Source organism: Schistocerca gregaria, chromosome 5 (assembly GCF_023897955.1).
Source record: "Schistocerca gregaria isolate iqSchGreg1 chromosome 5, iqSchGreg1.2, whole genome shotgun sequence".
Classification (NCBI taxonomy): domain Eukaryota; kingdom Metazoa; phylum Arthropoda; class Insecta; order Orthoptera; family Acrididae; genus Schistocerca; species Schistocerca gregaria.
The window spans coordinates 204112940-204130070 of record NC_064924.1 but is presented as its reverse complement, the minus strand read 5'-3'; the positions used below and the strand labels follow the sequence as shown (position 1 = coordinate 204130070).

General features: G+C 42.3%; 1 protein-coding gene across 5 annotated transcripts in view; it reads right to left on the bottom strand.

Moving 5' to 3' along the window:
* Positions 1 to 217: 217 nt before the first annotated feature.
* Positions 218 to 17131, bottom strand: part of LOC126272556 (irregular chiasm C-roughest protein) — a 1094042-nt gene continuing 1077128 nt past the window's right edge. For 2 of the 5 annotated variants that reach the window (XM_049975476.1, XM_049975475.1), the window contains 2 exons: positions 8019 to 8157; positions 3795 to 5204 (listed from right to left, as the gene is read on the bottom strand). In XM_049975476.1, coding sequence (XP_049831433.1) covers positions 4953 to 5204; positions 8019 to 8157 — 391 coding nt within the window. In that variant the 3' untranslated portion in view covers positions 3795 to 4952. Of the gene's footprint in view, positions 451 to 3794; positions 5387 to 8018; positions 8158 to 17131 lie in introns of those variants that run through there. The other 3 variants (XM_049975478.1, XM_049975477.1, XM_049975479.1) reach the window with 3 other exon arrangements.

Below are 17131 nucleotides of genomic sequence, written 5' to 3'. Positions count from 1 at the left end.
TTTTGCTTCTATTAGATTATAATAAGAGTGATTTGTTGGTTTTAGATTGACAGAAAATTGTATAAATCAGTTGTTTTAAATTACCACTTCACTGTCGTACAGCGGAAGATGATGTGTAACAAGTTTTCCGAATGTATTAAACTTTAAGGAAGATTCATCACGTTCCCGTACTTTAGTGCCTATAGCAGTATAATTAGCTGCAAGAAACGTCCCGATATCGTGTTTTCTAGAATTAAGTTTTATTTCACATAGACAGATCACCTTCACAAAGTTCTGTTTTACATCTGTACACTCGTAGTTTCACCATATCCATACTAAATTAGTCAGGTACATCGTTCACCGCATTCCGTCTTCCACAGACCATTAAGGGAACCGGATCTGCAACTACCGCATAGGCGGCACGTCAAACATGGTAACCCGTCGCCACACCCCTCGAAACACAGGCTCCCTCTGTAACATAAGAACCAGAATCCATTGGGAAAATTCAACCCTCATATTCGAATAAAAAACGTTATTTTACGCTATCTGTTGGTAACTGTAGAAACTGTTGTGCGTTTTCGTGACACTAGTTAGCCTTCCGAATACACACAAAGCCTCAGATCGAAGGTGTAGTTCCTCTCTGTGCAATGAGAAAGTGCAGTTTATAACGAGCGTTGCTGAAAGGACATTGACATAACAGGAGACACACATGTAAATTTACATTGTGATGGGTGAAACCAACACTGCAGTAGCCCTCAGAGTTACTAGTTTCGTATCCTATTGCAGTCCTTCTTTTTTTTAGTTTTTACTGTGCTTAGAATCGGTCTGCAGACATCCCAAAACGAGATTGAATCATATCACATGTCTGTAACTTACAACACTAGTAAGCGTGACATCGGGTAACAAGACCTGAGTCTCTGTGAGCAGCGAGAACTTATGGAGACTGCACACCAACATTTTTAATAAATACACTTTCTTTATCACAGGAAAACCAATCGCGATATTCTCTTGAAGCATTAAGTTCACTTTGCGTGTGTTTAATTGAGTAAATCGTAAATTAAAAACAAAACTCTGAATACATACTTAACGAAGAGTTGATCATGACCTATAAGATATGGGTGTTCACTGTTCTGAGTATGTTTAAAATGTTAGTTAATTGGGGAACCCACTCCATGGTAGCGGGACAAGAGTAAACATGTAATTTTTACATAACTGTTTTAAAATTATTTAATTTATTACATCACTGTATTGAGATTAGCCTGTTAAATGAAATGAATTGGTCGTATGGTATTTATTGGCCGGAATATCATTATAACAGTATCAATGGCGAGCAAGGCACATGTGTCACTTATAACTGTCCACACTCACACAGTGAATATTAGAGACTATTTACAAATGCACGATCTTATGCGGTATGAATTGGAGGGTCCCTATTCATCGAGCATGGTTAAGTTTAGTCCTGCGTTAAGTAGGCTACCTGGTGATTATATCATACGATTCACATATACGGAAATGACCTGCACCCTACAACATGACGATTTGTGTTATAAGGTGGTCCTGTGCAAATATTGTACACATATAAACAGTCCCCTACATGTTTATACCTTAATATGTTCGAGGACCAGGATCGAGGTCCAACTTATTTAACTGAATGGTCAAATTTAGGTCTCATTATCATGCAGTGAGACTTGGGAATGTGAGGAAATCTCACAGCTTAAGGGCCTAATGACATTTCGAGTACCCAGCTGTATCATTCCAAGTGCAACCTGCCATTCGGTTGAAAGTACGTGGAACAGTAGGAAGGCAAATTTACGTTATGCCGGCACATATACCATTATTAGAGAAAAGCCCTAAGGGAGACGCTGAGTTCGAGATGGATAAGTGAGACATGCTCACATTTAATAATACACTTTACCGAGAATTTAGACTAAGAAATCGAAACCAAGGTTTTTATTTAACAATATGAGGTTAGAACGTCTGACAGTCATGAAGAGATAAGACATTTATTTACAGGCATGACCGGTTTCACAGCATTTTAGCTGTATCGTCTTGTGCACTGAAATCATGGCATGTTGAGATCGTTAAAAAGAGACTGGGATGACCCACAAATCATAATCAGCGTATTTTCGTTAAGTAGCTGACGTCAGAGTAGAAATCGCACAGAACACTCCCATGATACCATGAGTAATAGTGTCTGGTGAATTAGCAGAGTACCCGTAAGCCGAAATGGTGATCAAAACAAGGACCCCGTATGATACTCTACGGACTGTGTAAAATTTTAGCAGCTAAATGTTGCCACTTGGCAACAGCAAGTACGCGCATGGGTTTATGTACTATCCAGGCAGTGTGTTTGGACGCTGACACAGTCATTGCTTTAATAAACATTTCAGCGTATGGGGACACTTGTAGCTCAGCAGATACTGTCACTCACAGTATCAAGGGAACGTTCTATATATATTTATTTTTGAAAATTTTCTGGTTATTGACGCTGGGTTATCCAGCTCTCATTTTTCGGTTTGAACATGGTTTGATCTTATTGCACCTAACGATGCAGCTGAAATGCTTAAAAATCGGACGTGCCTGTAAGTAAAGATCTTGCAGCTAAAGCGGTCTTCTCTTTTCAGAATGATAGCGGTATATCCAGGGTGTGGTTACCCTGACTTCAAAGTCTGCTGTGTCTCATCATTTTGTGGACTCTGATTCAACTGTACTACCATACAGTCCGGATACCAGTGTAAGGTTGACTGAATGACCAGTGTGCATTTCGTTTTTATTTATTTACCTTCATCTTCAGCAAGTGGATGAATTAGAACTGTGTACTAGTACAGGAACTCAAGATATATTTTGTATTACGTTTTTAATAACAACCTTGCCACTTGAATCGTACTTTGTAATAGTTTTTCGAACACTTCTTAAAGGGGACTACCGAATAAAAACGTGTTGGGTGCTATTAAAGAAATACCTGATTCCATCCATATCTTCATAGCCAAGTTACAAGAAAGGCACTCAAGATAATTAATGCCTTTCTTGTAGGTAAACAACATTTGATTGATGCATATTTTGCTTGTGGACTAATAGTTATTTGTTGTGACGAAGGTAAATGGGACACAATGCAGAGATATACAGGGGGATTTGATCTTCAGAGTTACTTTATCAGTCTGTTTCAATGTTTTTGTATAACTTTTACGGAATTTCAGTGTTTCTTTACACTGGGAGATAAATTTTTCTCTTTTCATTTCCTGCAGCTGGCGTCTTAGCCACCAGCAACATTCCTCTTGATTATTGCTGAGTTGTCTCATTCCTAATAGCTGCAAATGTCCAGCAACTCCTCTGTTTCTCTTCCAGCTCCAAAATTATGTTCTTGTTCCATGTTCCATGTTTTTGCTCTATCTTCAACAAAAGTTTACTGCGTTGATCAGCTATCGCGAACTATGACATGAATTGTGTGTTCGCAGACAAATCTACACTCACCTGCTTATACGAAGGAGTGACTGCTTACGCAAGAACAAATACATAGACATATACGAAGTACTGATATCTCCATATGTGAAAAATATGGAAACTCCAGCGTTAGTGGGAAGCAGAACAGCGCTGTGAGAACCATTAACAACATATCGTTATAATACATTTTGAACCCATACCTTCTTCTGTTTCTTGCTGCAGATCATATTTATTGTTGGTGTTGAAAACTGATAACTCTGACATAGATCCCTTCACATTGTGTTTGTTTCACGTGTAACTGTTGTACAGTTCGATTATCAGTACCTTTGCAGAAGTTCTCAGTTATGAGCCAAAAACTGAATAACAGCATAAAATATTGTAAAACACTGCCATAACTTTATTTACATACATACATACATACGAACGTACATACATCAACAATACATACAGCCTAACAACACACTTAAAATATTCATAACACCAACAATTGAGATACAGCTTGAAGTATGATACACATCCAGGTTTGAATTAACAGTAAAATTTTGTATCTTTACTCCTCTTCAACAATAAAAAACTAAGATGTGCCATACATTAAATGAAGGAAGTGCAGATAATTCCTAACAACTTTCAGCTGCTGTCTGTAAATTATTTGCAACACAAGACAGTGCCTCTGTAATTAAATTACAATATCTGTTATACTTCATGCACATATTCGTCGCTTAACATCAATTTACATTTCCAGTTAACTACAAAAATGTTTATAAAACAGCTCACATTTGAGAAACAATTTATATCAAACGACAAACATCACCAATTCGAAAAGTTGTTCAGTACTGATTCTTAGCTTAGAACATTCACTGTCCATGTCAGATCTTATTTAAGAATATGGTCGCACATGTGAATGCTGTTACAATCCTACATTCCTTGACTATCTGCTAGTTTCACATACATTTGAAAAAGGTTCGTGAGGAATTATGTGCTCATTATTTCCTACACAAAGTGTCACTTTGTAGAGGCAACTGTAGCTGTCAAATAATATGTGTAACAGCAGGTTGTGATTGGAAGTCATATACTAAATAAATTTCCACTCCGAAATGTTGAATAATCTTGGCCAATTCGTTACGCTAAGGAACTTAACAACTTTTTACAACTTAGTTGGAGGAAATAAATTACAAAGGTGTCTGTGGCATTTGTTTGTGATCCCCTTCGTACAACCATAAGATTCTAGTTCTGGGCATTTCTTCTTTACACTCATTAAGTACGGCTCTTTTGAAGTACAAGTGTAAGTATAAGTTCAGGTAAAAATATAGTAATAATTTCGGCCTTACGTTTACGCTCAAAGTTAGAGATATTTACTTCTTACAATATATTGGATGGCCACGTAGTCTGTTTTACTCGATGAGATTCTGACGTTCTCCATGCCAATGACGGAATCGTAAAAAGCGAATCAACTTAAAATACAGCCGCATATACGACTGGAAACACCGAAAAGAAACTAACAATACACACAACATGATACCGATAAAAAAAACTTATAATTCTGCTCTTTCGAAAATACTGGGCTGAAAATAATTTTTCGTTATTGGGGGCTCGCCACTTTTAAATGACGAATATAATGTACCAGGTTGTGGTTCATTGTGAAATTTAGTCGTCTTTTCTTTCGAAACCATCATTGTAGAGCCATTGTTGCTAATTGTAGGTACCTGAAGATCAGCATAAAGATTATCTTTCTTTTCCCTCTCCTTCCTGAATGTTCCTCTGGAGTAGTTCCCACTGAACCGACGCTGTAAGTCAGGAAAAATTAAATCACATATAGAGCTTTACAGAGGTTTCTTTGGTCTCACACTTCATATACAAAAACACTTATATATATATTACATTTTCCACGAATCACACTCGCATCGCGCTCATTGTCCAAACAGCGATTGCGTGATCACGTTGTAATGTTGAAATGTGAGTGCAGGTGCTGTGGATAGAGAAAGGAGAAAACATATAACCCATTAGTAAGCCCGAGATAGATACAAGTGTCATATTAACTAGAACCGACACCAGAGCACACAAGAATTAAGTTAATGACACTAAAGATAAAACGTATTCAAGAGATGACAAATGATACCTTGGTTTTGTGTTGTGTGGTAATCGCACAAGAATATATGATTAGATCACATCCTGAAAGTAACTGACCCACTTCGACAGAAAACAGAAACTTACCGAGTTATGTTTTGCTGAATGAAACACTACAGTAGCCAATCATTAATCTCCATTAAAACCGTTGCTAATGCAAGTATACTGGAAAACAAAAGTTTAATCCCCATCAGTAAGATCTAAGAAGCTGTTTCTAGGCCATTTACTCACATAGTAACTAAAGTATATGCAATGGATAGAAGACTCGCAAGTTTCAATGACCTCATGGTTCGAGGAGCGGTTGTCAATGTGGTGTCTAGAAACAGTTTTCCTACGCTTTGTAGTCGTTAACTAATGCACCAAAAATATTTTGCAATGGAAATGATGCTGGTACCATTGTCGTTTCCAGACTTGCCCACCACATTAAACCATTATTGATATATTTCAGCGTGGGTCAGCTATTTTCAGGAAAAGAACTGAAAGGCTTCCCTTGTAGACATAATGATTCGTAAAATGAATGTTACATCTGAAATTGGACTGTACAGCTGGTCAAGTACATATATTTTTATTTTATTGTGCAACACAGTGCAGTGCTCGTGTGATTCATGTGCAGCTTAGTGAAGCAGTGCATCTACACAAGTAAGAAATGTGATAGTCAGTGTTGAACTAAAATATCTAAATTGTTCCAAAGAAAGTAAAAACTAAGTAAATACCCGTTTTTGACGATTCACTTAAGCTTTGATTCCAGGTAAGTTTATCATGACAGTTATTTTTGTCTTGAAATTAGGGTTAACTAAGCCATAACATACTGGTCTCCTCACTCGAAGATATCAAAACCTCGTGTGAAACGTACTGTTGAAATTGCAGGTTAGTTAGTGAGGTGTACTACATCTGTTACTACATGTAACACAATGAAATCCCTCAGTGCCATATTTAAATTTTCCTTTTGGGGTTTCTTTTATAACTGGACTACACAGATCCGCTGTTTCAGAAAGAGTTCTCAAAATCGTGCCCTGAGGAAGGCCGTTGCAATTCGGCCCAAACGTCGGTTTTAATTTATTATTGTTGTTAGTTTTTTAGAAATGACGCGGCATATTACCCAGAAGAATTTTAATCACAGTTCTCAAAATCGTTTACACTGTGCTGATTGGTAAATCTGTACTCCTTTCATATTGGTCTGTGATTATCTTTATAGCTGTATTATCCCATGTAAAAATCCACAACAGCTATTGCCGCTACATTGCAAAAAATTTAAGAAAAAACTACAACTATAGGTTTTGCAGGCTCTCAATAAAATAGTGAAGCAAAAGTATCTGACCTCGCACTCTGTCGGAAAATACATTAAAAGAACTTCATTGTCATTATAAAACGGAACACATTTTAGCAATGACAGGACACAATGAAGAACAGAGTAATATGTTATGAGACGAAGTTGGAAAAACGGATGTATTGTGGACAGAAACGTGACAGGAAATCTGCAGGTGAGGAATTCCTGACTTCATAATGGTTGAAAGCTGAAGACATAGGGTGAAGTAGAGTGAAATCGTGTCTAAATCTGAACAGAATCCTCTAGAATTACAAAGTAAGGGAGCTACATTTAAAGAAAATTTGAAATAGAACAAAAGCACTATACAAGACTGTGTATTATGGTAAAAAGATAAGCTACTAATGAAAAGTGTTATGAAGAACTTTGCATTTTAGGGTTAAGTACACACTGAAAGACAAATTAAGAAAATATTGACTCTTTAGTCCTTGTAGTTTTAGTGAAAGTATCCATTCCATATAATCTTTGACTGATATCGTGACACTTTTCACTGCGATCACTGGAACTCATCAAGTCAGTTGGGTAATTCATGAAATTGAAGCCGATTTCAAAAATCGAAAAAGCGTGTATTTATAAAGAAAGGACTCTTTTCAGTCTTCAGATTAGCAAAGACTCAAGCGCGAGACATTTCTTGTACAAAGCAGAATATTTCTGATTTTGTTTTAATTCCTGAATGTGAGTTAATGCAACACACATGTCTCATGTACCACCCAGCTATCTGCAAACAGAGTAGTCTGCATTATTGTCTGCCACAGTTTAAGCTCACGTAATTGGCTACTCGCCACTGCCCGGTCCCCCACACATCCAATTAAAGCTAGCGGCAATAAGTTATGAAATGTGCATCCAGGAGGGACGCCTCAAGCGGCGAGTGGGCCGAAGCAAGCCGCTGCTGTCCCACTGCTGCCAGTTCTAGGTGAGCGGAAATCTGGCAACGTCGCAAACACTCGCGTCCGGTGCAGCCGACGCGGACTACAGAGAGCAGAGTGCTTCGGTGCACTGTGGTGCTGGTGCTGGTGCTGGTGCTGCTGGTGGTGGTGCGGGCTCATGCAGTGCGGGTGCCGGCGGTGTTGGTGGCGGTGGCGTCGCGCCAGGCCGCGCCGGGTCGTTAGACGCGCGTGGGCGGCTGCAGCACCATGGCGGCCAACCTCACCTTCATGGCGTCGGGCGAGGAGCCGCCCGTGATGGTGGGCGGCGGCCGCGTCGCGGAGTTGTAGTCGCTGCTGTTGTTGGTCACCGACTTGCGGCCGCCGCCGCCTCCGCCGCCGCCGCTTTCTGCGTCACTCTTCTCACTGAAACAGTTTGTAATGTTCCCGTCAGAGGATTATTTGCTTTTCTGTTCAGATCAGTGTTTCAGTGAGCTACCTAATTACTGCGTACAGGAAAATTAAACAGACCTTTGGGGAAAAGAGAACCTCTTGCATGAATATCAAGACCTCAGATAGAAAGCCAGTTCTAAGCAAAACAGGGGAAGCAGAAAGGTGGAAGGAGAATGTAGAGGGTCTATACAGGGGCGATATTCTTGAGGACAATATTATCGAAATGGAAGAGGATGTAGATGAAAATGAAGATATGGTAATGCCTGAAGAGGTTGACAGAGCATTTTCAAGCCTAAGTCGAAACAAGGCCCTGGAAGTAGACACCATTCTATTAGAGCTACAGAGAGCCTTGGGAGAGCCAGCCTGAGAAAACTCTATACCATCTGGTGAGCAAGATTTATGAGACAGGTGAAATTCCCTCAGACTTCAAGAAGAATATAATAATTCCAATCCCAAAGAAAGCAGGTGTTGACAGATGTGAAAATTACCAAACTAACAGTTTCATAAGTCACAATACTGACCTTACGACTTATCTTTGAAGAAAGATTAAGGAAAGGCAAACCTACATTTCTAGCATTTGTGGACTTCGAGAAAGCTTTTGACAATGTTGACTGGAATACTCTCAAATTCTGAAGGTGGCAGGGGTAAAATACAGGGAGCGAAAGGCTATTTATAACTTTACAGAAAGCAGATGGCAGTTATAAGAATAGAGGGACATGAAAGGGAAGCAGCGGTTGGGAAGGGAGTGAGATAGGGTTGTAGCCTATCCCCGATGCTATTCAATCTGTATATTGAGCAAGCAGTAAAGGAAACAAAGGAAAAGTTCGGAGTAGGCATTAAAATCCATGGAGAAGAAATAAAAACTTTCAGGTTCGCCGATGACATTGCAATTCAGTCAGAGAGCGCAGGGGATATAAGATGAACATCAACAAAAGCAAACCGAGGATACTTAAATGTAGTTGAATTAAGTCGGGTGACGCTGAGAGAATTAGATTAGGAAATCAGACACTTAAAGTAGTAAAGGAGTTTTCCTATTTGGGGAGCAAAATAACTGATGGTGGTCGAAGTAGAGAGAATGTAAAATGTAGACTGTCAATGGCAAGGAAAGTGTTTCTGAGGAAGAGAAATATGTTAACTTTGAGTATAGTTTTAAGTGTCAGGAAGTCGTTTCTGAAAGTATTTGTATGGAGTGTGGCCTTGTATGAAAGTGAAACATGGACTATAAATACTTTAGATGAGAAGAGAATAGAAGATTTTGAAATGTGGTGCTACAGAAGAATGCTGAAGATTAGATAGGTATATGACATAACTAATGAGGAGGTATTGAACAGAATTTGGGGACAAGAGGAGTTTGTGGCACAACTTTACTAGAAGAAGGGCTCGGTTGGTAGGATATGTTCTGAGGCATCAAGGGATCACCAACTTAGTAATGGCGGCTACGTGGAGGGTAAAATCGTAGAGAGAGACCAAGAGATCAATACACTAAGCAGATTAAGAAGGATGTAGGCTGCAGTAGGTACTGGGAGTTGAAGAAGCTTGCACAGCAAATAGTAGCATGGAGAGCTGCATCAAGCCAGTCTCAGGACTGAAGACCGTAACAACAACAACCTATTTACCACGAGCAGCCACCACGTTTCAAAGTGATGATAATGATCATTTTTCGTCGAGCAGTTCACAGGTGTACTGCCGGTCCATAATGTCCAATGGGCACAATATTTCGACGATCAGACATGTCGCAATCTTCAGGTGCGCTGACGAACTGAGCTCCTGAGGGCCGGCTGCCGCCCTAAATCCCCTTCAACTGCGAGGCGTTCTCTTCGCGGTCAGCGCCCGCAGCCAAGCGTCGGCGGTCGCTGAGAGGCTGGCGTCGGCGTCTGTGGTGGCGTCGGTGTAACTGCCTTGTCCGCCCTGGTTCGTTTTCTTTGCTGAGCCTCTTTTTAATTAGTGCTGTTTCCCATGCCTTGTTGAGGTTATAGCCGCAATCTCTGTTGGTATGTCCGTCCCTGGTACGAATTTCGTAGGTCTCTCTAACAACGCTGTCACAGTATTCAGATGTCTGTGCCAAGACCCTGGTATGTTGGTAGTCCATTTCGTGATTTTTGGACAAACAGTGCTCTGCGACTGCCGACTTGTTGGGGTACATAAGTCAAGTGTGCCTCTAATGTTCTCGGCAAAGATCTTCGATCGTGTGCACTGTCTGTCCAATGTAAGTCTTCCCACACTTACATGGAATCTGGTATATGCCGGCCTTCCGCAAACCGATTTAATCTTTGACACTTCCCAATAATGCTCGTGTTTTATTGGGCGGCCGAAAGACAGTTCCTACTCGGTGTTTCCTCAATATTCGTCCTATTTTCCCCGACACTGCGGCAGTATACGGTACGTAGGCGGTGGCTATCTCTTCCTCCGTGACTTCGTTCACCTCCCACGCTGTATTGTAGAGGTGGGGCGGAGAGCGCCTCTGATATGCCATTATGAGCACTCGTTTTTCCGAAATACAGTTTTGACGTGTTCCAGCTCATGGGGCATATTCCTGGCGTCCGAGGTGGTTCACGCCATGTGCACCAGTGTATTTAGTACCACATTCCTCTGCGAATGGTGGTGGCAGCTATTTGCATGCAAATACTGGTCAGTGTGCGTTTTCTTGCTGTATACCCCATGGCCAAAGAAGCCATCCGCTCTTCTTTTGACCATGACTTATGTACCCTAACAAGTCGGCAGTCGCAGAGCACTGTTTGTCCGAAAATTACGAAATGGACTACCAACATACCAGAGTTATGGCACAGACATCTAAATACAGGGACAGCGATGTTAGAGAGCCTGTCCAAATTCGTGCCAGGGACGGACTCATCAACAGAACTTGTAGCTATAACCTCAGCAAGGCATGGGAACCAGCACTGCTTCTATTAAAAAGAGGCGGACGACGCAGTTACACCGACGCCACCACAGACGCCGACGCCAGACTATCAGACTATCAGCGACCGCCGACGCGCAGCCGCGGGCGCGGACAGCAGAGAGAACCGCTCGCGGAGGAAGGGGATTTAGGACGGCCGCCCGCCCTCAGGTGCTCAGTTCGTCAGCGCACCTGAGGATGGCGACATGTCTGATCGCCGAAATATTGTGCACGTTGGACACTAAGGACCGGCAGTACACCCGTGGACGGTTCGAGCAAGACATACGCTGGGAGAAGTTGCAGAATCACGTCATCCTTTTGTTTAGAGTTTCATATCTCCAAGCCTGGTACATACTAAAGACCCTGTGATACAGGGCACGCTGACTGAAGGCCAAAAGGAAACAGTACAGCATACTGATAAAATGTACGGTAAATCAGTGACTGGCTTTTTCACTTCAGTGGGAACAAAGCAGAGTTGGTGAATGTGTATAGCTATATCGTGTCATCATCTGACACAGTGGTTCGGTGGCGTAGATGTTACCAGTGAGATCATGGGAACCGGATTGCGATAGATACCTAATGTTCAAATCCGTGATTTCAAAAAATGTTCGCCGGTCGCGGTGGTCTCGCGGTTCTAGGCGCGCAGTCCGGAACCGTGAGCCTGCTACGGTCGCAGGTTCGAATCCTGCCTCGGGCATGGATGTGTGTGATGTCCTTAGGTTAGTTAGGTTTAAGTAGTTCTAAGTTCTAGGGGACTGATGACCACAGCAGTTGAGTCCCATAGTGCTCAGAGCCATTTGAACCATTTTGAAAAAATGTTCAAATGTGTGTGATATCTTATGGGACTGAACTGCTAAGGTCATCAGTCCCTAAGTTTACACACTACTAAACCTAAATTTTCCTAAGGACAAACACACACTCTCATGCCCGAGGGAGAACTCGAACCTCCGCCGGGACCAGCCGCACAGTCCGTGATCTCCTAAGGGACCAAACTGCGAACGTCGTCAGTCCCTAACCTTACACACTACTTAAAGTAACTTATGCTAAGAAAAACATACACACACTCATGCCCGAGGGAGGGCTCGAACCTCCAGCGGTAGGGCGTACGCAATCCGAGACATAGCGCCCTAAACCGCGTGGTAGCTAAAACTAGATGTATAGGACATTTGTGAAATCGTTAGTGAATTGAGTACTCCAAGATCCACAGTGTCACGTAAGTTCCTAGAATACCAAATTTCAAGTATTACTTCTCACAAACAACAACGCAGAGGCCAAAAGTCTTCATTGAATGACCGAGAGCAGCGACTTTTGTGTGTAGTTGTCAGTGCTAACAGACAAGTGACAGTGCGAGTAATATTTTCTAGCTGCATGTTATCATAAAAAGCGGCTTAGACTCGCGGGCAGAACGAGTATTTTATTCCAGTCGCATGTGGCCCGCTAGCAGCAATTGAGGACTACGGCCTTAAACTATATGCTTTTACTCCCTGATGTTAGCCACTCCCTCGTCGAAACCAAATGCTATACTGCTCATTGCATTTGAGTTTGTTTTCGATGGAAAATAAACATCGTTACTCTTTTCCGCGGCACGAACACGGCACAACCCGTTAACGATAGCAATACCAACGCATTTCCCACAACTTGTAATACCAAGGGGTGAGGGGGCGTGGGGAGGGGGGCGCGAGGTGGGGGGGGGGGGGAGGAAAGGTAGGGCACTTTTTGCTCTCCACCAAAAGAAACAAAAATTCGTTATGTGTGGTTAATTATCACTAACAGCTTAATGGTTGTGATGTATAAGTAGGGTGGAAGTATCTTTTAGGGCAACATCAACGCATTTTCTGTAATGTCTGCAATAAATGGATGAGCACTTCATAACCACAGAAAAAATAGAAATAAATAGTACTTCCGCTAATTGTCGTTGATTTGGATCGCAAAATATTTTTTAAAGTTATACAGATTTGTATTAAGTGCCGTGCATCTGAAAATAAGTGTATGATATTTGCTGCGAAAAGTCAGATTCACTAGAAAGACTTGAATGTTTCGGTTAAGTTCTACTGAATCTGGAATAAGAAATCGTTAAAAACATTAAATATAAGCTTCAAAATTTTAAAAGAAAAAGTAGCAGACTGGATTACGATATATTCAAAAGGCTGGCAGAAAGTAGTCCTTCTCTTATAATTGCGAGGGTTACGATTTCCCGACATGTAAGATTGCTGTGAATATCAGAAAAATGGTTCAAATGGATTCTGAGCACTATGGGACTTAACAGCTGAGGTCATCAGTCCCCTAGACTTAGAACAACTTAAACACAGCTAACCTAAGGCCACCACACATAACCATGCCCGTTGCAGAATTCGAACCTGTGACAGTAGCAGTCGCACGGTTCCGGACTGAAGCGCCTAGAACCTCTGGGCCACCGCAGCCGGCTCTGAATATCACATTCCTCAAGACACGCAGTGTGAGCTGCAGAAGACGTGCGAAATTCAATGGTTAAGGATTCTTCAAAATTTGGCACCACCTAGCTAAATGGCCGGCTGGTGTGGCCGAGCGGTTCTGGGCGCTTCAGTCCGGAACCGCGATGCTGCTACGGTCGCAGGTTGGAATCCTGTCTCCGACAAGTATATGTGTGGTGTCCTTAGGTTAGTTGGGTTTAAATAATTCGAAGTCTAGGGGACTGATGACCTCAGATGTTAAGTCCTACAGTGCTTAGAGCCATTTTTTTGAACCTCGCTATATGCATTACTGTGAGGACGGATGTCCTATTAAACCGTACTACCTCCTTCGTTTTCCTAATTCGTATCGTCCGTCGATCAATAACTACAAGAAACGTAGCAAAAATGAATGAGGACCAACTAGTACTTTACGAATGAGAAACGAAATCGAAATGGACGATTCATCCTGGACGGTACACCAAAAGACAAGATAAAAATCGGGTATAGAAATTTCACGTAATGGTGACGCACTAGTGTGAACATTAACCGGTACAAGTTTCGCATGTAAATAATATGAAAGTCTTACTCTGAAACTGTACACTCAAGAAGAATGAACAACACGAAAAAATACATCGTGATTAACGTGATTCAGAGACTTTTTAGAATCAAGACGTAACAGTCAATGTTGTTTCATGGATGTTATCACTGATATTATTAATACTTGTCGCGGCTGGCCATAGGTAACTGTTACCAGTTGCTCTTACTTCTGTACTGTTCTTCATATCAAAGTTTCTCATCAACTTAATCGCAGGTAATTTCTGTTCGCAGAAACAAATTATGTGTCTTGCTTTTCGTTCGTGTTAATGCCCAGATACCACTTGTTATGCATAAATGCTGATTGCAACTTGCTGTAACTCAAACGTTTTCTGCATAGAGTATTACACCTATAGAGATAATTATTTTGATAGTGCTCGCCGGCACACCAAGCACTGCGCGGAAGTGGCTACTGTCGGATGTAGGGAGGGTTTGTGTGCAAACTGCTGGGAGTTCTCTTTGTCGATACCAGGGAGCCTTGAATGGCAGCTGAAATTGTTTGGAGATCCAGAAGGCATGAGGAAAGCAACGAGGCACGGGAGAGAACGGAGAGAACGGTTTATTGGAGTGGCCCTCGTGGAATGCCAGCCCAGACGTCCAGGGCTGAAGGCAGCAGCCTGCGCTGCGTACCGTGGAATGGCGTGGGCGCCGTGCAGGTGGAAACCACACCGCCGTGGCAAACGCCGAAAGCAGCGCGCGCCCGTCGCCCTTGCGTTCCACGAAGCTGCCGAGTAAAGCGCCCCCTGCTCCGGCGATTCGCCTACCGAGGGAGTTATTACCGTTTAACCTGGCATCTGCTCTCGCAGTAAGGAACCTCGTAAATTGCTACACACTTTCGACGAATCTTATACGACGAATGCTGCCACGTCTTTCGGAAGTCGCGCTAGATAATGTATTTTCCGTACTCGCTTGTCGTCAGGATTATGATATTCGGAGAGATTTTTACTTTTTTTTCACAACATGAAAGTTATTTCGTTTTAGTTCAGTAGAAACGATTAACCACGCCTGTCACCTTATGAGAACAACTACAAAAGCACTTCATAATGCAGCAATAGGATTCAAGAAGCCAGAAGTCAGAGAGTAAAGGAATATGCCCTAACGGGGGAGCTAACGTGACTGGTGCCATGGCAGCGTAATGAGAACGTTTCATGGCCGCTTCCGACAAGTGCTGTTTAGTCGAGTGATGAACACTGCATGGTCCAAACCGATTACTGCATTGTGAAATGCACTAGCAATTGTTGTCGCCGCGCTGGATTAGCCGAGCGGTAGAGGGCGCTGCAGTCATGGACTGTGCGGCTGGACCCGGCGGAGGTTCGAGTCCTCCCTCGGTCATGGGTGTGTGCGTTAGTCCTTAGAATAATTTAGGTTAAGTAGTGTGCAAGCTTAGGGACTGATGACATTTGAACACACAATTGTTGTAGTCAAAAGTAAAAGGAGATAATCAATCAAAAGAAAATACAATTTTTCCAAAGTATTTATCTCTAATAATTTAGCCACAGCAAACTGTTTCACGATGTGAACTGTAATGTTTATCAAATCAGTCTATCTGCGGTTCGCTCCAACCCACTTCAGTCTTGGTGAACTAACCATATAGTCATGTGTTCTAGGTCGTATGTCTCCTGAAATAAGCACTTGTAAATATTTACTATCATGAAACGATTTGATTATTTATTTGCATTTATATTAGTAGTTCAAATGTTCAAATGTGTGTGAAATCTTACGGGACTTAACTGCTAAGGTCATCAGTCCTAAGGACAAACACACACACCCATGACCGAGGGAGGACTCGAACCTCCGTCGGGACCAGCCGCACAGTCCATATTAGTAGTTATTTCATCAGCAGCTCACCATTACTACAGCTCAAAACACATATTTTGCACGAACAGTCCACGGGTGCACTGCCGGTCCATGGTGTCCAACGGGCACAATATTTCGGCAATCAGACGTGTCGCCATCATCAGGTGCGCTGACGAACTGAGCTCCTCGCGGGGGAAGGGGATTTAGGACGGCCGCCCGCTCTCAGGAACACAGTTCGTGAGCGTACCTGACGATGGCGACATGTTTGATCGCCGAAATAGTGTGCCCGTTGGACACTATGGACCGGCAGTATACCCGGGGACTGTTCGAGCAAGAAATACGCCGGGAGAAGTTGAAGAATCGCATATAGTTTGAGCCGGCCGGGTGGCCGTGCGGTTCTGGGCGCTGAGTCCGGAACCGCGAGACTGCTACGGTCGCAGGTTCGAATACTGCCTCGGGCATGGATGTGTGTGCTGTCCTTAGGTTAGTAAGGTTTAAGTAGTTGTAGGTTCTAGGGGTCTGAGGACCTAAGATGTTAAGTCCCACAGTACTCAGAGCCATTTGAACCACATATATTTTTCAGTTAGCATTCTGTCACGTGCAATCCTGATGAACTATGTAGACAGATGCAGCAGTCCACATGGACAGGCGCTCTGGTCAAATATTTCTTAAAAAAGATTTTTTTATTGTTATGAAATAGTTTATTTTTTGTATTTATGTTCGTTCCTACTTATTTTAGTTAAACGCCGCACTAATAAGTCACTACAGTTCGAAATATATCAATAACTGATTACATCCTGTCTTCATGCAACTTTACTGAATACCGCGGAGGCATGGTCTACTATCTACTCTTCACACATTCCTCGTCAGGTTCCGCACACGTATCTGTCTTTCCAGCCCACTTTGGAGCTCCGAGCGACCGTCTCAAGCGATGATTCTACAGTATTTGTAGGGATTTGATACTAGTTTCGCTGGCATTTTGCCAAGCAGCTGTAGGCTGGGCTGTCCATTTATAAAGTCGAAATTTCGTCTTCAGTTTTAGACCAGTGCTGGTAAAAATAGTATGAGTGCGCCGATCCTTTTTATTCTTCCCTTCCATTGCGTTAGTTGTGAATGTTAATGATTTATCCAGGTAGATATCATCACTGACCAGTGGATACCTTGAACAAGTACTTGCAGTGGTAAACGTCTGATAAGCATGTGATTTACACCCTTCGGTGCCACATCGAAGCGC